A 23,414-nucleotide genomic window follows, 5' to 3' on the forward strand; every position below is an offset into this window, starting at 1 on the left:
GCGAGCCAGTACATTGGGTTTGACATATGGTGGTGGTCAGTACATTGGGAATTTCCGTCCCAGTACAATTTTTTATGAACTCTAAATCGTATGGTCGAGTTTCATTGGCCAAATGGTCATGACATTCACCACATGCCGCCCTTGCTTGCAGCTTGCTCTCTTTCTCTCATTCTTCCTCTCTGCCTGTCCGTCTGCTCACAGCAACAACCTCCAGCCCAGTCAATACTCACTTACAAATCACCAACTGCTCCACACCTGCGGCTGCTCCCCCTCCTCCTCCCATTCCACCTCCCTCATTGAACTATCCTCCACCCTCCACCCCTCATGTCAGCACTCAGCTCTCTTGCCTCAGAAAAAAGAAAGCGACCAAGGAGCCGCGCTGATGCCCAGTCGACCGAGAAGCAACCTACAAAAAAGCATTCGAGGAGGATCAAGGAACTCATTCACTTGGACGGTTCGTGATCGAACAATCAGGGGGTAGAGAGTTAGAGAGTAGGGCTTTGCACTAAACAAGAGTGCTTGCCCTGCTATCTCAGGCACCATTGTCATAGACTTGCACGCTTATACCCTCCTCATTAATCCACTCTGTGTCAATGTAGTCATTGCGGATAACCCAGCATTACTGGATATGACCGACGAGCCATTACATGGAGAAGTTGAATCATACTCAGATTACGACTCGGACTCGGATGAGGAGTCGATTAATGAATCGATCAATGGCGGGTCAGCGCGAAGGCTCTCGATTCAGGAAACAGCCGAGGATGAAAACGTGGATGTCGACGAGGCCAAGCTTAATACTCATGGTATGAATGCTGTCATTGTGGAATCCAACCCAGTGAAAGGCACCGAAGGCTCTTGCTCGTAATAATCAACTATCTATTCCTAGTCAAGTTTGAAGCGATTTTACAATACCTAATAGCCCCACCGGATCTTTACCAAACTGAAGGCGGCATGGCAGGGGACCATGGTGAATCGACGGACAGCGAGATCATGAGAGAAGCCCTCGCTTTGCAGACCTCGAACCTGAGCGTTAACACCAAGAACCAATACAAGACGCACTTGAGAAAGTTCTTAGTAAATGACGACAGCAACATACGTCGCTGGCGAGCAGACATGGCTGCGATGGAGCTGATTCAATAACCAAGTTTTGTCGCTTCTCTATCTCTTAGAAATTTTGCAGCAATCTTCCTCTCGGCAATATCAACGGAGACAGCGGAAGGGCTCACATCTACGATGTTTCCGAGGTGAAGGTGCTTCGATTCTTCAAGGAGGTCATGTTCAAGTCAACCACCAAGAAGTACTTCAGTATGAACCAGAGCAGAGACGTTCGGACACCGTATATGTTCAAATCGACCACTACAAAGGACCACATACCGACTTTGGCACAAGGTATGCACAAAAGAAAGGAATTTCGTGACGCTCGCACTCTCAGGCCATTAACTGTTTACATGGTGGCCTTCCTTTCATACATATGACATATGGAACAGTCCTGCATGATATCAAACCGGATGCGAAAGGGCGGAAGGTGCTGAGCGTCCCCTGTGGCCGTCAGACCATGGAGAATGCGCTGAAGGCACTTTGCTATCTCCAGGATAGACAGAGCAAACGTCCGATACGCCCGAACGAGGAGCCCGAGCTTCGTAAATCGTCACTCATCAATAACGCCATCGACAAGTACTCTAACGACCTTGTAGTTGGCATCCTTGTGAACCACAAGGATCTTTCAGCTGAGTGCGAGATCCGAAATGCCTATACCGTCGCTCAGCACATCAAGTGTCTGTTGTACACATGGGCCCAGCCCATTACGATCCTGTCACCCTGGGCGAAGGAACATCTGGCCTTGGCAATTCGGCATAGCATGATTCTACGCAATGAGGACCTCTGTCATTTGAATCTCGTGGACTGCTTCATGATACAGGTCGAAAACCGAGACAGAGGATCGCAGTCAGCGTTGGCGCTCGTCTGTGCAATGCATCGCGGCAAGACCAATCGAAGCGGCCATACGCAGTACGGGTGCGCTCTAAGGCATAGCGACGTTCGCCGCTGTAGCATTGGCGCCTTTGCCTTTTACCTGTTTGATCGCTTCCATGTACGTTGAAACAGACCTTGCACGATATACCATAGTTCTTATTCCTACCTGACTAAAAGACTTAATTATGATAGAACAAGGAGGAGCCTCCGCCAGACATCAGCGACCCGGATTTCAAGGAGATCAAGGTTTTGCAAGGAACAAAAGGAACCCATGCTAGCCGTTTAGCGCCATTGTCGTATTCGGCAAGTCGCGAAACAACATTGAAGACGTTTGAGACTCAGGAACTGGAGTGCGTTCATCTCACACACTCTGGACGTCACAGCGGAACGATTGAGGCCCAGAAGCTGGGTATTCGAGCTGAGGATATCAAGCTTGGAGGCCGGTGGGTGCGTGGCAATGGCAGGATGGACCAGCACTACATGTCCAACATCCCTATCAGGTTCGCGTTTGGTATGGCGGGCTTTCGGGAAGGAAAACCCTTTCATCTCAAGAGGAACGAGGTATCGCCGCCGGTGGAGCTGCAGGAGATGATCTTCCCATTCGTCGAGACTGCATTCGGTGAACCAGGGTCTGAAGCCAACAAGAGATGGAGGCAGGAATGTCTTGATGAGATGAATGAGAGGGATGAGGATCAGCCCGACCAACTTCAAAATGTCTTGCCCCTGGATCCATCACCGTCTGAGCCAGGTAGTGCTCCTATCCATAAGGCGCACGCTGATATGAGCAAGAAACGTTTCTTCAAGATGGTCCTCCGCCTGCGACGAGTCATACTGCAGGACGCCGTGGCGTATATGCACACACACAGCAGCGCCAAGTCACCGCTTCTGGAGCATAGCCTGTTCAAATCGGAGTTGTTCCTCAAGTTCAAGGATGACCTGGCGGTTGTACTGGACCGAGAGGATGCTACCCTGCCGCCTGACCTTCCGCCCATTATGGTTGAAGCTATAACGGATCAACGACAGCAGTATTCTGGCCATTACCAAGCTCTCAATGATAAGTTTCGACAAGTCCAACTTCAGTCTCAACAACAGAGGACTCAAGAGGAATCATTTCGCCTTTGGATGGCATCTCAAATGCAGCAAATGCAGCAGTATCTTTCAAGTCAACTGGCGCAGCTCTCAGTTCAAGTGCAGCAATCGAATGCCTGTGCCTGTCGTCATCCTCCGAATAGGCCCACCCCACCTTTTACTTGCTGTGCCTATGGTCCTTATGATTATGGTGAGCAGGTACAGCAACACACAGCTTTTTACCAGGAGACATCAAGAGTGCCATGGCTTGGACCTACGACAACGATGCCGCTTCTGCAACCTACTAGTTCTGGGGCACTTATACCACCTGTAGCGCCAATTGCAGCACCGATTCGACCGCCCGCTTGGGTACCGCCCGCTTGGGTACGCCGCTGGTACCGCCGCCAGCACAACCGCAAGCACGACCGCAGGCACAACCAACACTAGCCCCTCATCGATCCGAAAGTGTGGCTGATGTCTCCGCTCAGGAAGTAGAATCTGAAGAACCAGGGTTCACTGTGAGCAAGAGGCCCAGGAACGCAAGGGAGATCTGGGATGAGCGTCAAAGCTTTGCAAAGTTTCAGGAGGAATATGAGCGACGAAAGGGAAGGCGCCCGAAGTTGGCTGAGAAAGACCGAAAGGCGCTCAACAATAGGTTGCGGATCGTGGAGGAAATTGAGTTCCGTGCGAAGCAAGCGCAAGCCAGGGATAGCAGTCTTAGCCTCGATGCGGCGATAGAAGGTGCGATGAAGAGTCTTGATGGTATGAGGATGAGCTGCAATATGCTTCACAAATATTGCCAAGAGGAGGCGTTGAAGCGAGCGGAAGCTGTTTGAAAAGGTCTATGTAATTATATGTATAATCTGTAATCTGTATAATAAAAAATGTGCTTCTAACTGCGGTTGTAAGTGTGTAAGTGTGTATATGGTGAGTGGGAGAGAGGCATAGAGACGGATGGAAAGGCAGATGGAGAGAAGGATGAATAACTAAGAAGCGCGATCCATTCATCCATCCCACCCAGATGTGTGTGCCTGATCTTGATCTCTCGCCCATATTCGTTCATCGTTCAGGGTCCTAAGGTTATCCAATACTTTTCACTTTTTGTGTCCCTTCCAGATTTCCTCAGCTTTTCCGACTCTGGCACATATCAGCCATTCGCAGTGTTTGAATCCAAGAGCGCACAGGAATTTTCATATGAACCTCTGTATTTTAAACTAATGATACCGTGACTGTACTAAAAATGGACCTGCAGGGATTGACAAATTGACCATCCAGACCTCCTGTAATCTGCAAACTGACCTTCATTTCATGTTCCGCTCAGCCGCTGTACATGTACACGTTTGTTGCTTGCGTGGCCTTCATTCCCACAGATGGCAGTGGGTGGGCGCGTGCGCGGATGTCGCTTCTTTACTTCTTCCGTACGTGGAACCGGCGACTGAATTGAAACTAAGTATTATAGAACTATGAGCACTTCCCCCTGTCAAGTATCACGACGCGGGTTATTTGTTTTCGTTCTTTCTCTTCCCTCGCTTGCTATTTCCTTCTCTCTCCCTCTCTTTCCTTCTCTTTCCTTCTCTTTCCTTCTCTTTCCTTCTCTTTCCTTCTCTTTCCTTCTCTTTCCTTCTCTAAATTACAAATGGCATATCATTTCAGATACATATGTGCCTGTGTATACTAGAAGAGCTGTCGTGACCTCAGACTGGGCTAAGCAAAGTGATCCTTCGATCAACAACAGGGACAAGGGCACGATGGAGTTCGGATATACATTTCTTTACTGTGTTTATTTAAGATATGTGTAGGAATAATGTCAAGTTGATAGATGAGGTTCTACTGTGGTATGTATTGCTTCCTTTTATACAGGCAGGGTAACATAGACATCCGTGATAATAATAAAGGGAAGACAGACAAAGTGAGACGAGAGGTGTCGTATTGAACACCCCTAATCCAGGCCAGACAGGGGAAATTGGTTCCTGACACATCTCTGCCTGGGCTAAGCACCTTGGCTGAGGTCGCGACACTTTCTTTCCTTCAAGTACAACATGCTGTAGTATGGTGAATCCACGTGGGGCCCAGACAGGGTATCCAGGATATCCAGGGTGGAAGACCCAGCTATGTTACTTGGTATGGCACGATGAGCGGAATAGGTACGGGACATTCATACGGTCATATCAAGCGAAGGCTGTGCGTGCAATGATGGGGTATGCAAGTAGGGAGTACGTGCAGTCATAGAACAGTCAATTGGTTTTGCATTCATAGAGTTTACTGGTCAATAAATACTAGAGAAATGTTCCTGGTCTGTTTCCTCTCAATACTTCCGCACAACACCTACACTGTACGACTCCCTAAGTCGCTCCACATACCCATTGTCCCACTACACTGTACCCCAAATTGGTATACTTTGCCATAGCTGGCCATCATAGCGTATCGCCCAGCAATAGTAGAGACAGGGTTCGCAATCAAGTGTTCCTGCGAGTCCGCCTCGCGTAGCATGGAGGTCTCTCGACCAGGTAACGGCCATGGTTTTATAACGAACGAGGACAAAGAACAGCACCTCTCGATGTCGTCGTCTAGGCACAAGAGCCAAGGCAGAGTCCCTTTGACCTTGCTGATACCTAACCTGAGTGTGTCGTCGCCTTGCAAATAGTACTTGCTGTCTTTCTTTTCTTTCTGCTAAGGACAAAGCGTTTCTTCGAGGTTCCATCCACAAAGGACCTCACTGTAAGTGTTCTCGGCGTCTGAAGTCTTTATTTGTTTCTACTATATCCCTACAGCTTATCTCTAGGTCCTTTGCTTCCCAATTTACTCCTGTAGTCCTCTGTTATACAGATTGTGGCCCTCGCTCGAGACCCCTTCCCTCGTCGTTGCTCATTTATTCGCGACACACATTTACAGTAAGACAGTGATTATTTAGAGACTTCATTGACCAGTAGAGGTCTTTATTGAGAAACGTATTTACAGCTAGCACTTTTACCTGATAGAGCCACAATACCACAACGCTACTATACTGCTGTATATATCACATTATGGCTATGTGTGGGAAATGCAACAAGAACCACACTCGACGGTCGTTCTACACCTGTCCTAAGACGTATGCTGCGTCGCGTCACCACATATACAGCGGGCGCTTGCTCGAGGAACAATTGATCTCACGCCATTGAGTGTTTTATTTGCTTCTTACATTCTTAGTGACCCACCAAGCCTAGTCCTCAAGAAGAGCCAGACGAAAATTCGCATTCCTATAGGAATGCGTCAAACAACCAAGCGACAAAAGGTTGGCGAGACGAAACTGCAGAGCGAGGACAAGCTGATTGATCTTCCTGCTGCAAAGACCAAGCAGCAACCTGCAAGATCCAATAGGCGATTCAAGAACAAGGAGTATGTTACATTGCGTCACTGCAGACACAGCAGGTGCTCGACCGAGGACATATTATCTCATAACATTGAATGGTTCACTTACTTCTTGCAGTCTTAGCGCTCCATCAAGTCCGGCCCTCGAGATGGGTCAGACAGAGTCCAAGGCGCAGTTCAAGCGCATGAAGGTCGACAAAGGCAAGGTGCAAATGGTCACGCCCCAGCCTATGTCACCTATCGACAACACTCTAATAGGCCCCTACAGCTCAAGTTCAAGTATAAGCTGCTCTATCGAAGACACAGTCTTTTTTTGCTGCCGAGCGTGTCTGGATGAAGCCACTACGAGCACCGATACATGTAGGTCCTTGGTCTACCATTCATGGGATGATGGGCCCAAGAAGTCAACAGATGACATCGCGAGTATCGTGAGCATCCCCATGGATGTCCCCATGGATGAGTTCGATGACTTCGATATCGACGAAAGCATCTTTTCAGATGACTTTGTCCTTGCGTGGGATCCCAACCCCAGGGCGGTGGATGAGACTTCGAGCATGGCTCTTGATGACTTTGATGACCTCGACAGCGCTCATGAAGTCTTCGTGGATGCTCTTGAGGGCGCCGACGGCACTCTCATGGATAATATTGGTACGAATGATGGCGCTGTGGTGTATTCACCATATTGTCTTGTTTATTGAAAGTGCCCCATTTCCCTGTACCTGCCACCACTCGGTGCCGATTCTTTATTAAGAGCATAGTGTCTCTGAGACCACCTTCTATAGTTCTAGTCCCCTATACAAGATGCATTAACAGATATTTTCTTGTATATAAGGCACGACTTGCTCATTATTAAAAGGACATCTCGTTTTTCACAGATATCATTCCCACATACTCCGCAGGCGCCGCGAGTTACTCAAGGGGGATTTGGGGTACCTTGAAATTGTTAATAAACGTGTAGCAATAAAAACAAACATATACATATGACATATGAACTGGATGCTCTTTGTGGTGTATGTGGGACTTGGAATTATGTGATAAACGATCTACTGCAGCTCTTTGATTGTACAGTAGCTAACTGGTGCCTTAAACACCAGAGAATGCCTATTAATGTATCTAGCATAGGAGATTAGAACCAATAAATGGTGACCTCAGGGCATAATGCTTCCAAAAGTGAATTGGCACCGAGTGATGATAGGTTTAGGGGCGGGGCAAGTAGCGCTTTCAACAAGCGAGATAGTATGGCAAATACATCATACCCTTTTTTTAATTGTCATGACGCTCTCGGTGGCCATGTCTGGCTACAGCACAGCGCTGGGCGAAGCATATGCAAGAATTACATTTAATAGACCGAGCCATAAACACTCATTATCCCCAATTTGTTGCACCTCTACATCTCTACTGCCTCACCCAAAGAGTCCGTCGCGTGTGATTGTGTCACTCGCTCCCACGTTCTTATGTTTCCCATACTGACACGATAGGATTTCATCACATTGCCTTGCTGTCAGACCTGTTCATGCACCTCGAACGCGCGCGTGTGTGTGGACAAGTTGGTCATTCTAGGGTGACCTTTAAGGACTGTCCCGACAATCCCAACAACACGCCGAAAGGGCAAGTTTTTTTTTTTTTTCCTTTTCAATTAATGGGCTGAACTTGCTGAACTTAGACCTCTCAACTAATCGCCGAGCTGTTGTATTCGGCAAAACCAAGGCATACACCTGGGTTGTCGAGTTTCAGAAGCGCGCTTTGCCACACACTCACATACTGTTGACCTTGAAGGACCAATTCAAACCTGAGACGACCGAGGACTACGACAGCATCGTCTCGGCCGAACTGCCGGATCCGATCACCGAGTCGTCGCTCCACAACACTGCAGCGACTTCGGAAATTCATGGGCCGTGTAAAGCCCACTGCTTGGGGGAAGCCGCGAAGAAGTCTTTGGAGCAGCGACCTCAGACGTGCAACAAAGCCTATCCTCGCGATTTCTCGAACGAGACGGTCAGGAGTGAGAAGGGGTATCCCTACTATCGTCGACGGCGGAGCCGCGTTCACCAACATAGTCAACGCATAATCGACAATCGATGGGCGGTGCCCCATAATAAGTGGCTCTGCCCCAAGTATGATGCTCATAGTGTGGAGATCTGCACGTCCATGTCGGTAGTAAAATACCTCTACAAATATGTGGCCAAGGGCCCTGACCGAGCCAACATGGCTATCGCTCTCGAGAATGGCGATGCCCCAAAATACGTGGACAAAATCCTAGAATTCCGCAATTCTAGACACATATCCGCCTGTGAGGCACTCTGGAGGATTTGTGCCTCCCCACTGCAAGGTCACGCCTCAAACATTGTGCGATTGCATGTTCACGTCGGGCAAATCAGGCCTCTGCAACAACACTCGATTGGTCGTTCGAGCACTCCAGCAGAGATATCTGAGTGCAGAGATCCTTCATGGCGAGTTCAAGGGTCGGACAGTCCTCATTCCGCGCATAGCACTCACGACCATGGACGGCGGAAGTACGCCAATCAAGTTCATTAGGCACCAGTTTCCTGTCAAGGCCGCATTTGCCATGACCATCAATAAGGCGCAAGGGCAAACACCTCAGCACGTTTTTGATGCTGGACAACTATATGTCGGCTTCTCGCGTTGCACTCACCGAGATAATTTAAAGGTTCTGCATTATAAATGGGCGAGAGGGAGGTTACTCGCGAAACATCGTTTCTAGAAAGTTGCTGAGCGCACTATATATATATATATTTTTTTTTGGGCCCCTTGGACTCGAGGCGATAACCGCGGGCAACCTGCTAGTAATTAAATAAAATGAGAGAAAGAAAGAGAAAAAAGAGGAAAAAGAGAGAAGGCGAGAACATGGAAGTGGTGCTCAGGAGCACCTTGATAGCCAAACGCCGTTACCGAGGCTCGGTTCGATAGCGCGGATCCCAGCGGCTCACACGATTAGAAAACAAGAATAGTGTGTAGAGTCGCCCCCTGAAAATTGCAAAGCCAATGTATTTGATTTTCGTAAGTGGAGAACTGTAGGAGCGTTCATAGTCCAGGACATGGTTCAGGCGTGCAGATGTAAAAGAATTATATTGGCTTCATGACTCCCTAATGAGGACTCTATACATGGGGGTACTATGATGATGGTGGTATTGAATAAAGTGGCGTATCTTTACAGTTTCTTAGCGCTGGGGCTCATCCTCCTTCAAGAGGTGATCCCAGGTATCCAAGGGCTTTGGCAACTCTGGATGTTCGGCCTCGAACTCCTTGGTCTCCTCCTCCTCACTCTCGCTTTGATCGTCCGCATGTGCGCGTGCATCGTCCTCCTCTCGCTGATGCTTCTCCTTCTCCTCCGGACTCGACTCCTCCACGGTAATCCAGCTCTTTCCTTCCTCCTTCTCGACCCACAAGCTGACACTGCCCGAGTGGCAATAGAATTTCGCAGATCCATCCTCCTTGATCGTGACAGGGTCCTGCCAGTATCCCATCATATCGACCCAGACCTGTCCCGCACGATGGGCGCCGACGTTCATGCGTTTGTTACCCTTGGCGTGTGAGTTCGACATGACAACAGCGAGACCCTTAGGATGGTGTTCATCGCCGTGGCGGACCCAACCGACGCAGTTCGTGTGGTCGAAGTAGTCGTCTTGGTCACCGTAGGCAAATTCTTTGCGGGCTAGGAGCATACGGGAGAACATTTCTTTGCGACCTGGGATGGCCGTGTGTGGTTCTTTCGAAGATTTGGCTTCGATGCCGTAGAAGTCACCATAGAAGATGCATGGGAATCCATCAAAGCGCAGACAAATAAGCTATTAGAGATGAAAGACATGAGCGTTAGGATGCATGCGAGAAAACAGAATATTTAGGGCGAGAGAATATTGAGGGCAGAGGACGTACAGCGGCAGCGAGAGGCTTGAACCAGGGCTCGACAAAGCTTTCGAGAGCTTGGTAGGGCTGGGTATCGTGGTTGTCAATGAAGGTGACAGCAGACTGAGGGGTTGACTGGACAAGGGAGCCATCAAAGATGGTTCTCATATCAAAGGAGGGGCCTTCCTTTCCTGCACGAGCAAAGTTGTAGTGAAGTGGAACATCAAACAAGTGGATGTTGCTATCTGTCTCCAAGTGCGAGTCCAAATCATTCACATCTTGCTTCCAGTACTCTCTGCAATGGACGAAAAAAAATAAGAATGAAAAAGGGCGACTGGTTAGCTGTCATCGCCGAAAATGCGCTTAAAGACGTGGTTGCTTGGTTTTGTTGAAATCCAGAATGTATGTGCAACTACATACCCAACGGCGAAAAAGTCGGGGTTATTGGACTCCTTGCGGACGTGATCGAGCAGATGAGCAATGAACCCGGCGCTGATGTGCTTCAGTGCGTCGATTCTGAGTCCATCGATTCCGAACTCGTTAACGCACCTATTTCACAACCAATTCACCCACCGAGGAAGAAAAAACAAAACAATTTCGATTGGTGAGAAAATTGGTATATGGGGTGGCAAGGTCTGTCAAGGGATGAAAATGCAAACATACCACATGGCCCAGCGCTCAGTCTCGGCAACGACATCCGGGTGCTTGTAATCGATATTGCAGCACATCAGATAGTCAAAGTTACCGTTCTCGCTATCGACATCGTCCGAGAAGCTCTTGTTCTCGCCCTCGATCCTGAACACAGCCTGTCCAAAAAAATAAAATAAAATAAAAATAAAAATGAAGCGATCAAAAGCAGCGATCTGTCAGTTTTCATTCTCATCCATCAAATACCTCCGACCGACATCCATGCCAATTTTCCATCTCATCAATCATACGGGCGTAAAAAAACCACTTACAGATCTCTTCTCCTTGGCATCCCAATCCGTTCCGGAAAAGTGCGTATAGTTCCATTCAAAATCCGAGTATTTGCCCTTCCTTCCTGGGAACGTAAACTTTGTCCAAGCAGTAATATCATGCGGGGCCTCGATCTCTTGTGTCCTATCATCATCCGCGACTGCAACCGCCTTAAAGACCTCGGTCTCATCGCCCGAGGCCTTGTGGTTCAGGACCGCATCAAAGTAGACTTGGATGCCGTACTTTTTGCACTCATCGATCGCAGCCTTGAGCTCGTCCTTGGTACCGTATTTAGTGGGCAGGGTGCCCTTTTGGTCGAATTCACCCATGTCCCAAAGATCGTACACGGCATAGCCAACATCATAAGGGGAGCTGTGAGCGAGGAGAAGGAGAACGGTTGTCAATAGGGTGAACGAGGCGGGCGCAAAATAACGAGGGGAGAGAGTGAGAATGAGAAAGCGAATGAGATGATACGTTACCTTCCCTTGGTTGGGGGTGGAACCCAGATGGCGGTCAGGCCGAGAGTGCTGAGCAAGCTGGCCTGCTCCTTGAGACGGATCCAGTGCATGTGGTCTAATAGCATAGTACATATGGAGATGCGATAAAATGTTAATAAACATCATAGTGGTGCACACTTTCACGCGTAAGGCCAAGCAAGAAACTGCACCGTGTTACCTGCAGGGGTGTACCACTCAAAGAACTGGAACATAGTGACGTTCTCGTGTTTGTTAGGCATGTTGGGTCAAAAAAGGTGGGAGAAGAGGGGGATATGCAAGAAAGGTGGAGAGGTAGAGTTGATCGAGGCTAAGACAAGAATGGTTAGAAAAGTGAGTGTGAAGAAACAAAAAAAAAGTGAAGGCGGGCTAAGGATGAGTTTTATAGGCAAGGCACGCCAGGGGCAACAAGGCACAGGGCAAAGTCAAATGTAAGACTGATAACCTTAAACAGGAGAGAAATGGGTCAGACACAAATCGAGAGCGATTGCCAGATGATGACCGCCAGCAGCTCCATTCCCGCCATTCGTGTAATAAGCTGTGCAAAGGAGCAAAACAATGTCGTCACCATGACGAGTTTTCCTGGACCAACTGACCAATCACACAAAATCCTCCAGGGCCGTGCCTTTATACAGTATGCCCTGAGCTAGACCAAAAAGTGCGACATTTCTTCTCCTGGACCAATGAACCACGTCAAAAAATACTATATATATACAACAGCTGAACGTTGTTCAAGTCTTTACCCCTCGCTTCATCGCTCATCCATGACGTTTTGGTGACAAACGGCAGCCTCCGTTTCTTGTACGGCGATTGAGCGGAACATGAAACGTAGATCAGTTTGCAAATTACAGGAGGTCTGGATGGTCGATTTGCCAGTCCCTGCAACGGACAGCCTGCAGGTCCATTTTAGTACGCGCTAACCACGAATGAACGGCAATTAGTTCAAAAAGGAAAGTAGGCAGCCAATTTGATTTGTAGGCCGGAACGCAGAGAGCCATGGTTATGCTAGGGATGGTCCATAGCAAATAAAAGCATTCATAAGCTTGAGAAGTAATGGTGAATACATATTGCTAGGGAATAGCAACCGAGATTACACATCCGGGCTGTTTTTACGCTGGATATGGATGGAGAAAAAGTCTTGTCGGTTAAGAAGCGTGACATTGTGCTGGACCGTGCACTCCCTTACTTTGTACAACAAACATCCATTGAGTGCTCTCAAATCATCGATTCAAATCGCGACTTCTTTGTTATCGTTTGTGCGGTGTGAATGCAGACATCTTCTGGCATCCGTTGTCTGGTCATCCAGAACAAGCTAGGAAACGATATGATAGACAGCATACCCCATTTCATTCTAGTTCATACCATCAAAAAGTCTGGCATTCTTAAATTAATTTGCGTCATCATTGGTAAAAAAACTCAGCGCATTCTTTCTATCCGCACTTCACTAAATCAACTCGTCTAGATTGTAGATTGAACATGGCTCTTATCTTTTGCTCTCCATAGTGGAGTGGAGATGTTGTGCATAGATGCATTCACGACGCGTGGCTGCTTCTTGGAAGATGAACCCTTGCTTATCGTAGCCCTGGATGAGCTCGCTTCACGTCCTATCCAAACCCAAACGCGGATTGGGTTCGATATGCGAGACAAAACATTTTTTTATGTTTCTTAACTCGTGTTTCGCCGGTTTTTTATGTATATTTTTCACGTCCAGCCACCTTTACTGTATTCATACACTCACAACCTTCAGCAATGAGTATTGAAGCTGTGAGCACCCACACCATCAAGAGCGACGCTGCCACCACCGTCGTTACCCACACCACTACCGTTGTCAACGAGTACGAGGAAACGAACGACGACAAAGACCACCACTACCAATATCATCACGTTCACGACCACGACCACAAGCACGACCACCATAATTACGATGAGCTTAAGGCCGTTGAAGGTGTCAAAAAGACCTTCAGGGATTACTGGCTCCCTTCCCACACCAATTCGGGTTCCAACAACCTTGACGACGAGCATGACGGAGACGAAGACGAGAACGAACATACGAACCCTTCGCGCTTCTCCCCAAACAGCGTAGTGCGACGGGCCTATGACTACTGGAAAACTCTCTCCCAGGACTCTGAGGAAACCGCGAGGGAACTCGTCCACAAGGCTCGCATTGCCCGAGACGAGACCTCCAAGGAGGCTAAATGGGCCATGCTTGGCTACAAGCGAGAGGCCCGTGAAGCCTATGAGACTGCCGAGAAAAGGTATCGTGACGCCCTTGCGGCGGCCGAGAAGGTGCATGAGGAGGCCCTCGAGAGAGCACGGTCGCGATGGTTCCAGCAGCGAGAGCATACGCAGAAGGAGGTCGGGGAAAAGGTCGAGGAGATGACCCACCAGAAATGGGATCAGTTTAAAGCAGCGGTCGATTCTTTGGTGTTCAATCCGCCAAAATATGTGTGCAGTCCCAGCTCGCAGTACTGGTTTTCGAGACAGGACCCGGTTACAGGTTCTGGGTGGGATTGTCGAGAGATCTGGGATCATTCGGACAGTAGGAAGCATGGCCACGGTGGGTTTAAGATGTTGCCGAAGAAGGAGATTCCGTTAGAGAATGTCCATAGGGTGTTGGAGGGGCTGTGGAAAGAGGCGGGATCGAAGGCTAGGACTGGACCGTCGTCTGATTCGGCTTTGAAATATGTCAGAGATCGCTATCATGGTATCTTGGATCGCATTGCTCGTGGCGAGAAAGGAGCAGTAGAGGAACTCGATACGTTGATGGAGAAGATCAAGGGTAGGCTGAACGAGGCCAAGTACTCTGAAGAACAGACAGACGCGTGGTTGACGTCGCAGTGGAATGCCGTTGTCCATAATACAGGCGAAGCCAAGGACCAATACGAGCACATCTTCAAGAGCGCAATCAAGAGCGTCGAGGATGCACGTACTCAGACCTACAACGCAATCTTTAAAAGTTTGGAGGAGCCTCTCAACAGTGCCCGTGGCAACATCCAAGAAGTCATCAGAACCTCTAAGGATGATAAAGCCAAGATCCAGAAGACCATTCAGGAAGCCTCGAGAACATTTGCGACCACTGTCAAGGATGTAGAGGCCAAGATCAAGGCTGTACCCAAGAGCGCGTACGACCATGCACTAGAGTCCTTTCGCAAAGATAGTGTGAAATTGAAAGCCAAACTCGAGCATGCTGCCAAGGTGGCCTCATCGTTGTCACTTGAGGCTTTCAGATCCGCGGCGGCTCTCCCCCATGAGGCGTCCAAGTCGGCTTTATCTCTCTCGCGCCATGCGTCCAAGTCGGTGTCATCTGCAGCTGCGAGGGTCGCTCAATCCGGCGAGGGTCTGCATCAGGATGCTAGTCATCACTTGCACGATGCCGAAGCATCCGCGGACGTGATCAAGAACCGCGCGTCGAGGGGGTACGAGCGTGCGACAGCCTCAGTCAGTTCGATGTGGACAGCTTCTACGCCCTTTGAGCCCCACAGTCGGGCCCACGATTCCTATCATCAGTTATTGGGAGATGCGAAGCACAGTTTATTTGCGGGCGGGCATCAACCCGGTTACGAGCATCATCTGTTGGATACAGGTTATCATGAACTCAGCTCGTTATATGGTGCGCTGACGGCGCTGTATATGTTATTTCTAGCGCGACAGATCTGGTTGAGAAGGAGGTGTTGTCCCGAGATGTCTGCGGTGGCGACGGATGCGCATGGGAACTTGTATGTGACGAAGAGTAGAAGACGCCATAGTCAGAGCCACAGCCAGGTGCATGGTTCGGACTCTTCGGACGACCAGCTTCACCAGTACAGCCATCGCCATCACCATCATCATCAGCAGCATGAGAAGCATGACAAGGACATTCATCGTAAGTTGTCGAAACTGATTCTCTCTCTTTTTTTTTTTTTTTTTTTTTTTTTTGTACGCATTTGTTAACGAACAATCTTTTATATGATATCGAAATCCTAGATGAAGAGCACCGCGGGCACCACCATCACCATAACTCCTTCAGCGCGGTCCTGAAGACGTTTACTTCGGTTGTTCCGGCGACCATGGTTCTCTTGGTTCTTCTTGAACTAGCAGGGTTCTCGCGCGTTGCGCTTCACACGCTTTTTGCGAGCCTCATTATTTCGCAGATGGTACAGTATGGATGGATGAATAGTGTGATGGAGCAGCTGGGTATCCTCGATAGTGCTCTTGGAGAGGCCGTTTCTGGACATTCAGCGCAGGCGATGGGACGTGCACTAGCCCGGACAACTTTTGGACTTGCCGCAGTTGCGAACGCGATCAATGTCCTGCACGATGAGTAGGGATGGACGGGAAAAGGGAGTAGGCGAAGAGGGATAGTGTGATGATGTAGTCTTAACAATTACCATGGTATTTGATAAAACGAGGTACAGCTCTTTCGATACGACACGCGATGGAGTGCTGTGCAGCAAAAAAAAAAAAAAAAAAAAAAAGGTTTGGTTTGCCACCAATTTTTATGCGAGTGTTTCAGTTTTATCAGTCACGGATTGTTTGTGCTTTTTGCTCTCGGCGCTCTACGCCTTGGACTCTTCTTTCAAACACACTTTTCTTCTCGCCTCGCTCGTCTTCCGTTTTCTAACCGAGGAGTCAGGACCAAAACGCAGTGGACATAAACCAGCAACTCCTCAAAAGACTAAACTCGCAATGGAGCGTGTGGCGATGCAGCCATTCGTCCTCTTCCGCAGGAATGCCTCCGTCCGAGGTGTGTGCCTGCAGCAGCACAGCGCCCTTTGCCAGTACCGGCAACAGCGACTGCTTCCCAGAACCTTGAGGCAATCGAGTTATAGCACGGCCTCCAAAAGTACATATCTAAGGAGCGGTATCACTTCTGTCAGTAGCAATCGGATTCTTACAGTGAACCAGAACCTGCTCAGATCTTTCAACCAGACACAGACACAGCGACGACCGCGGGCGGTGGGGTTGGCATTGGCGCATGGAAGAACGGAGGAGGTTCGTACTCGAAAGTACTCTTCAACAGCAGCAGCAACGACAGTCTCATTCGGGGACGACCCTTTCAGTTCAAACGCGCAACGACGACGGCGAGCATTCAATTCTCCCCAACCACCAGCATCCTCACCCTCATTATCGCCAGCAAGTAAAGCACAGACAACAGCACCAGCACCAGAACCAGAACTAGAACCAGAAGGAGTAGAAGCACCAGCAGCAGTATCCTCCACAGATATACGCGTGATCGACATAGACAACTCCATCGTCGCCCACGCGCCCGTCGAGCTCTCGACCGAACAACGGTTCCTGATTGACCAAGTTATCCACAAAAAGAAATCCGTGTTCTTCACGGGCTCCGCAGGCACGGGTAAATCTGTATTGTTACGACAGTTGATCGAGGAACTCAAGGAGCATTATCTACCGGGACAGGTCGCGGTGACGGCATCGACAGGAATTGCGGCGTGCAATATTGGAGGGTGCACTTTACATTCGTTCGCGGGCGTTGGTATAGGGACGGGGACGGTCGAGCAGTTGATCAAGAGATTAGATGATAACAAGAAGGCTAGGGGGAGGTGGAAAAGGACTAAGGTGTTGATTATTGACGAGAGTAAGTTGTTTCGCATGCTAATGTTCTTTTATCATGGTGCTGTTCTCTGTGAAGCACTTGATCACTTATAATCGCATTTCTTTGTTGTTGATGTTCATTGAATAGTCTCGATGGTTGACGGTGAGCTGTTTGATAAGCTGGAGCAGATTGCACGGAAGTACAAGCGGAGTAATAAGGCTTTTGGTGGCATTCAGGTAACACCTTCGGAAACTCTTCTCACGACCCGGTTGACGAACTCCTCTGTCATTATTTTCAGTTCGTTGACACCTTTTTCACTGTATTTGTGTTTCCTCGTAGCTGGTTATAACGGGTGACTTTTTCCAGCTGCCTCCTGTCGCCAGCAGCTCGTTCGGTCCTCAAGGCCCCACCTCGGCTCCCTCCCCGACCGCAATTCATTCATGGGTGAAGACCTCCCGCTCGACCACTACCATCATCAAACGCGCCCCCACCTCCTCTTCCTCTTCCGACTCCAAGCCGTTGTATGACCCCCCCTTCGACGATTTTGCGCTCTCTGAAGATGATCTCGACCCCTATTATGCAGCCCCACCTCTTCTCGGCCCCGATCCTACAACAGAGGCGGCAGTAACGCGACCGAAGCTATGCTTCGACGCCAAATCCTGGAACGATTGCATCAACTACACTCTCCAACTAACCGAAGTCTTCCGCCAGCGCGATCCACGATTTATTCAGATGCTCACAGAAATGCGCCACGGCAAACTATCCGATACAACCTGCGAGATCTTTAAGCAACTTGAGCGAACCCCGCAGTACCCTGATGACGGGATCCAGGCCACCGAGTTATTTGCGTTAAGACGACAGGTCGATCAGGCAAATCAACGATATTTGGCTGCACTCCCGGGACCGGTGTATGTGTATGAGCCTAGGGATGACGGCCCATTGAAGGAGTTTATGGAGAGGGCGTGTATGGCCCCGTCGAAGTTACAGCTCAAGGAGAACGCACAGGTGATGTTGATTAAGAACTTGACGCCAACGTTGGTGAATGGGTCCATGGGACTCGTTGTGGGATTCCAGGAGGATCGGTCGTGGGATGACGAGAGCGCAGAGTGGGTGACGAGTCGGTTCCCGGTCGTGAGGTTCCAGGGTGAGGAAGTGGACTTAGTGATTAAGCCGGAGGAATGGAGGATGGAGCTGCCGGATGGTGAGGTTATGGCGTCGAGGATTCAGGTTCCTTTGATCTTGGCTTGGGCTATGAGTAAGTTATATCACTCTTCCGCACGTCTTGTTGGTTTCTTAGTAACCTAGCATTTGTTCTTTGTGAAGAATTTACTCTAATGCCTCTCTCCCTCCTCCGCCTCGCTTCCCCTACTCACTCGTCATTAATTCGTTATATAGGTATCCACAAATCGCAGGGACAGACGATGGAGAGACTAAAGGTCGATATGGGCAAGATCTTCGAGGCCGGACAGGCCTATGTGGCCCTGTCGCGTGCGACCTCACTCGCAGGATTGCAGGTCCTGAATTTCAATAAGCGTTCTGTTCAGGCTCATGAGCGCGTTGCACAGTTCTATGATGGCCTCGTTACAGTCCAAAGACTCATGGAGCAGCAAATGAACCAGCCCAAGAAAAAGGCAAGCAGGAGGAAGAAGGCTTTGACAGAAAAGTAACATTGGCAATGGGGGAGCAATCTAAAAAAAACAATAAAAAAAAATATGAAAATAATAATAATAATAATAAATTGCCTTGCGGAGTAAATTTTTTTGGGCGTGTATGGACAAGCGGCCTTGGTAGCCACGGTTGTAAACGTTTTTTTTTTTTTTTTTAAAGAAAACGTCGTAGACTCTTTCGAATCTACCACGATCCTTTTCAATGATATTTTTTGTCCGTAGCTCATTTCTGAAAAAATGTTCGCGTTTATTCGTTATTCTTCTCTTTTCTTTTTTTCTTTTTTTCTTTTTTTTCTTTCTTTCTAGATGCTGCTGAGTAATGGGGGGTTAGAGTGAGGAGGTGTTTAAGTGGAGAGTTTTCTGTATATAAAAAAAAAAATATCCGTCTAATAGAATCTATGTTTTGCTTTTTGTCCAAAAAAAAAAAAAAAAAAAAAAAAAAAATTATGTGCTTAACAGGAAAGAAAATAAGATGAAGAATGGGGAGACGAATATAATAAATAAGGTGCAGTCGGAATGCAACTATGCTGAATGTCGTCGAAAAACAGAGGTGAAAAATTACACCCCTGAGCAAAGCGGAGTGGAGCGGGGGCGGAGCGAAGCAAAGGAAGGAAGGAAGGAAGGAAGGAGAGCACAGCATCGGCGGTGTTTTTCTCTGTCAGTTAGAGACCGAGTTCCCGCTTACTATACTCGTACACGACATACGAGATACTGACAGCTGGTACGACCTATTGAGATAAACAAGAGTAACGAATGCCCATGTTTATAAGTCAGGCGTCCAAAGGGTGCAAAGTTCGTGTTGAACAAAAAGAACAAGAAGATCAGACTGATGCAGTACCTTGGTGAGTGTGGGGACCATGCCCTTGTAGAATCCACGAAGACCTTCCTGCTCGTATGTTTTTCTGAACACATCGAGCGTAGAAGTATACGTCTGCGGATGATGAGGTGTTCCTTGGGCCTGCAACCTATCGTAGAAAAAAAAAGATAAATAGATAGATCGTCAAGGCGTTAAAATCTAGCTCATCCCGTATCCATACGCTGAAGATCATGCTGCAGAAAAAACATAGCAGAGAATACGATCCTTGTTCGATCTGGATTTACCTCGTACGAACAAGACTCAGTGGATAAACGCTCGTCGCACCCACACTCCCACTGACGGTCCCGCACGCCAACAACACAAACACGCTCGGTCTCTCCAACGATTTTTCCTCACTGCCCTCGTCTCCCTCGTGCACTCCGGCCTTCCACCGCATGTATCCGAACTTGAGTGTCTCAAACACGGACAAATCAATCGCCGCATATGGGAAGATGCCCACGAGCGACGGTCCCAGCCCGCGATAGAACCCACGTAGCCCTGCCTTTTGCCACATCTCTCGCGCCACAGAGCGTATACACGGCTTCCTCGCTGTTGTTGCTTCTGCTAGTGTCTTCGTTGATGCTGCGGTAGGTAATGAAGGTGCAGATCCTGAAGGTAAAGTTGCTGAAGATGCCGCTGTTATTCCTGGCCCTGCTGACGACGCTCTCTGACCTCTTTTGGACCTGCCTGTGGAAGACATAATTCTCGTCTTGATCGTTTCAAGCGGGTAGATCGAGAACTGCGACACCACTCCCGCAATGCCTCCTGCCAAGAACCGTCCCGAGGTCGCAATATCTGGAGGATGATGCGGCTTCGCGCCTCCATTGTTCGATCCTGAGCCTGCTGTCGTCGTAGTCACTGACCCATCCGAATGAATCTGATGATGATGTGGCTGCACTGTCAGCGACGGCAAATGGTTGACAATAAACGCCTTACTGGTCTCGTACGTATAGAACTTGATCGCTGACTCGGGTGCAATCTTGATAATATTGAGTCCATTGCCCCGAAAGAAGGTCTTGATCCCTCCTTGATGGTACAGTTCTATGAGGGCGTTCCAGAGCAGTCGCTGCTTAACCGGTGCAACCGCAGAGGCATTCGGACTGGAGAATTTGGGTATATACTTGAGACCCGCCTGAGCTGCCGGTCCTGTCAATGCTGGCACAGAGTTGGTGATGAGGTATACTTTGAGTCGATCCAGCGGAGCCGTAGCTAGTAAGAATCAAAAGTGAATAGCCAACGTAAGTCGTTTACTTCCTCAAAGTGATAACGTCTTATTGCGGGTGAGATGCTGCAGGAGTCCATGTCAACTGTTGAAAAAGTCCTTTACCTGTCCTTGAGACTGCACCAGCGATGGCTCCAGCCAACAGATATCTGGCGACATAGTCGTTCTCGGACGGAGGCATCACAACATCTCCATCGACTCCGACCTGTGCCACGACTTCCTGGACATAGTGATAGATATCTTTGAGTGTTGTTTCGCGTGGGAGTAACTATTGGTGATCAAGACAACGGAAAGAAAAGGTTGGTTTTGGATGAGATTATGTGACATACCTTTCCATGTCATGCATCCTGCATGCCATGAAATGAATGCATGAAATGAAATTAAAGAGAAGTACCCGAACAATGCCCAAAGCTCAAAAGGAGAAAGAGAAAAAAAGAAGGGCCGAAGCGTTTGCAACCCCATCTTCCCATGCTAACAATAGATTGATATTGTTTTTTCATGTTGATGAATGTATGCCGTCGCTGCTATTGCTGTTGTTGCTGCGTGCAATGTTCAATCTCTGTGTTCACTTTTCATTACTTGATCACCCCATCCCTGCGCCATCTCTTTTACCGAAACTGCTGCCTCCAAAAAAGATTGTAAATCCAGGTCGCCTCCCCCTCTTGATCTGCCGGTCGTCGTAATCAATCGTGGCACCATATCAATTGCTTTGATGTCCAATGATCTCTCCACGATGTCCAGACTTGAGTCTGGATCGTCCCAAAAGACACGTAAGTATTTCCCAATCGTTTTAGGCACTTACTACCAAAAAGTCGCGCCACTCCTCATAGTCAATCATTCCATCACCATCTTTGTCCATGGCCTTGATAAACCGCTGCAGTTCGGCTTCAGACATGTTGATCCCAGCCTTGGCCAGAGATGCCTGCAATTCTTCGGGCTGGATTTCTGTTGCAATTGACAGAGAACGAGTCGAGCAGGAGAGGAATACTTTTCATTAGCGTCCTTACTCTCCTTTCAGGAAAATAAAATAAAAAGGAGCAATTTAAACAGTAGAGGACTCACCATTGTCATTGTTATGGTCGATCTCTCTGAAGAGGTTCCACAGCCTCTCCTCCTTTTCCTCGACAAAAACCTCGAATTCATCATACCCGACCTGTCCATGATGTCGATAGCTCTCGCCCAGATAATCCGATCCGTGACCATGGTCTCCATGGCTATTGTCGGCATAATCCGTATCCGATATGTCTTGTTCGGCACCATGGCTATGACTATGACCATGACCATGGCCGTGGTCCTTGTCATCCATGGATGGTGCGCCGTCGTGGTGGTGATGGCGGCGGTCTTTATGGTTCCTGGAGTGACAGAGCTGCAGCAACTCATCCGCATAACGTCGCTGTACATTCTTGTCCGGGGTGACCTCTGCAAAGAATCCGACGAGCGAATCTGTGTCCAGGAATCCGGATCGTTGCTGATCCAGCTGGTTGAATTGCTTGCGGATCCGGATCTGACGTTCCTCTCGAGTTTCGTGATGAGGGCGGTCGCTGATCCTGCGCCTGGTCTGTTGTGAATCCCCCTGTTCCTGTGTTTCCGTTCCTTTTTGCTTTTGTAAATGTAGCTCCTTGGCCTCTGCAGACAGGAACGTGGGATCAGAATCGGATTCTATGTTGACAGATTCTGATTTGGATTTCGGTATTGAAGAGGAGGATGGTAATGACGCTGATTGATCCGATGTATTGGGTGCTGTTGCTGTTACTGCTCCTGCTCCTGCTCCTGCTCCTGCAGAGGCTGCAGAGGCTGTCGATGTGATACTGGTAGTGGTGTCCTGGTGATTACTGGTGGGAGCGGCGGCACTAGTCCCGGAGGTATTAGCTGCTGACTTTTTCTTGGGTGTCATAGGCAGGTCCATGAGCTTTATGGAGGTGCGATCCTTGGAGGTCTCTGCAGGACTAGGGCCGGGGCCGGGGCCGGGGCCGGGGTCGGGTTCCGCTGCTGTCGACATTGTTCCTGGTGCTGATAATCGTTTTCTGTAAAGAAGAGTGGGGAAGTGAAGGAAAGAAAGAAGGGGGGGAGAAAGAGAGTATGTGTGAAGAGAAAAGAGAGTAGAAGAGAGAGAAGGAGCGGAGAAGAGGAAGAGTGAGCGAGTGCGAGAGTGGGGAAGCGAATCGAATGATTGCAAACAAACAAACAAAAAAAAGGACGTTGTAATGGTGCGGGGAAGTGAAGAAAAGGATCAACCTTCAACCAACAATAAAAAAAATAATTCTTTCGTTGCTACATCTCCGAACGAAAAAGAAAAAGAAAAAGAAGAGTGTTACAATCCAGCTTGTTCAATTGCGCCGGAGAAGAGGGCGAGGGAAAAGTAGAGAATAAAGCCATCCCCATCATGAGCGCCGGTACTACTCCAGTTTACTGCTCGTTGTTCCTGTATAGTCTA

The 23,414-nt window shown here is 48.7% G+C and overlaps 5 protein-coding genes across 5 annotated transcripts; 2 read left to right on the forward strand and 3 right to left on the reverse strand.

Moving 5' to 3' along the window:
- Window positions 1-5,170: 5,170 nt before the first annotated feature.
- On the forward strand, window positions 5,171-7,085 carry BC939DRAFT_480248 (uncharacterized protein; the record flags this gene model as incomplete). Its single annotated transcript, XM_051558922.1, has 6 exons — window positions 5,171-5,183; window positions 5,320-5,430; window positions 5,684-5,757; window positions 5,866-5,930; window positions 6,226-6,414; window positions 6,506-7,085. The coding sequence occupies 6 exons, from the start codon at window positions 5,171-5,173 to the stop codon at window positions 7,083-7,085; spliced, it is 1,032 nt and encodes a 343-aa protein (XP_051408572.1).
- A 2,370-nt stretch (window positions 7,086-9,455) lies between these two features.
- Window positions 9,456-12,040, reverse strand: BC939DRAFT_414889 (glucan 1,4-alpha-maltohexaosidase precursor). Its single transcript, XM_051552986.1, has 7 exons — window positions 11,884-12,040; window positions 11,688-11,781; window positions 11,211-11,580; window positions 10,915-11,057; window positions 10,672-10,800; window positions 10,282-10,546; window positions 9,456-10,193 (listed from the first exon to the last, which is right to left on the reverse strand). The coding sequence occupies exons 1-7, from the start codon at window positions 11,942-11,944 to the stop codon at window positions 9,567-9,569; spliced, it is 1,689 nt and encodes a 562-aa protein (XP_051408573.1). The 5' UTR covers window positions 11,945-12,040; the 3' UTR covers window positions 9,456-9,566.
- A 1,384-nt stretch (window positions 12,041-13,424) lies between these two features.
- BC939DRAFT_495833 (uncharacterized protein) lies at window positions 13,425-16,002 on the forward strand (the record flags this gene model as incomplete). The annotated part of the gene is given in 5 exon segments (XM_051559661.1): window positions 13,425-15,118; window positions 15,346-15,418; window positions 15,432-15,564; window positions 15,666-15,835; window positions 15,889-16,002. The coding sequence occupies 5 exon segments, from the start codon at window positions 13,452-13,454 to the stop codon at window positions 16,000-16,002; spliced, it is 2,157 nt and encodes a 718-aa protein (XP_051408574.1). The 5' UTR covers window positions 13,425-13,451.
- A 308-nt stretch (window positions 16,003-16,310) lies between these two features.
- On the reverse strand, window positions 16,311-16,933 carry BC939DRAFT_480251 (uncharacterized protein; the record flags this gene model as incomplete). Its single annotated transcript, XM_051558923.1, has 2 exons — window positions 16,311-16,532; window positions 16,577-16,933. 2 exons carry the CDS (start codon window positions 16,931-16,933, stop codon window positions 16,311-16,313), a joined length of 579 nt encoding a protein of 192 aa, XP_051408575.1.
- A 2,414-nt stretch (window positions 16,934-19,347) lies between these two features.
- Window positions 19,348-22,019, reverse strand: BC939DRAFT_462601 (mitochondrial carrier domain-containing protein). The gene is made up of 5 exons (XM_051557144.1): window positions 21,783-22,019; window positions 21,086-21,248; window positions 20,004-20,967; window positions 19,741-19,867; window positions 19,348-19,630 (listed from the first exon to the last, which is right to left on the reverse strand). The coding sequence occupies exons 1-5, from the start codon at window positions 21,873-21,875 to the stop codon at window positions 19,565-19,567; spliced, it is 1,413 nt and encodes a 470-aa protein (XP_051408576.1). The 5' UTR covers window positions 21,876-22,019; the 3' UTR covers window positions 19,348-19,564.
- Between the last annotated feature and the right edge of the window lie 1,395 nt (window positions 22,020-23,414).

Source organism: Gamsiella multidivaricata, assembly GCF_025024155.1.
Source record: "Gamsiella multidivaricata strain RSA 2152 chromosome Unknown BC939scaffold_72, whole genome shotgun sequence".
NCBI lineage: Eukaryota > Fungi > Mortierellomycota > Mortierellomycetes > Mortierellales > Mortierellaceae > Gamsiella > Gamsiella multidivaricata.

Bases quoted from the DNA above. Each gene is read 5' to 3' on its own strand.
- BC939DRAFT_414889 (XM_051552986.1), bottom strand. From the start codon at position 11,944: ATGCCTAACAAACACGAGAACGTCACTATGTTCCAGTTCTTTGAGTGG. The intron at 11,782-11,883 runs GTAACACGGTGC...CTATGCTATTAG, and splicing joins TGAGTGGTACACCCCTGCAG to ACCACATGCACTGGATCCGT. The intron at 11,058-11,210 runs GTAAGTGGTTTT...TTTTTTGGACAG, and splicing joins ATGCCAAGGAGAAGAGATCT to GCTGTGTTCAGGATCGAGGG.
- BC939DRAFT_462601 (XM_051557144.1), bottom strand. From the start codon at position 21,875: ATGTCTGAAGCCGAACTGCAGCGGTTTATCAAGGCCATGGACAAAGAT. The intron at 21,249-21,782 runs GTAAGTGCCTAA...GATCACCAATAG, and splicing joins AGTGGCGCGACTTTTTGGTA to TTACTCCCACGCGAAACAAC. The intron at 19,868-20,003 runs GTAAATCCAGAT...TTTCTACGATAG, and splicing joins CTGAGTCTTGTTCGTACGAG to GTTGCAGGCCCAAGGAACAC.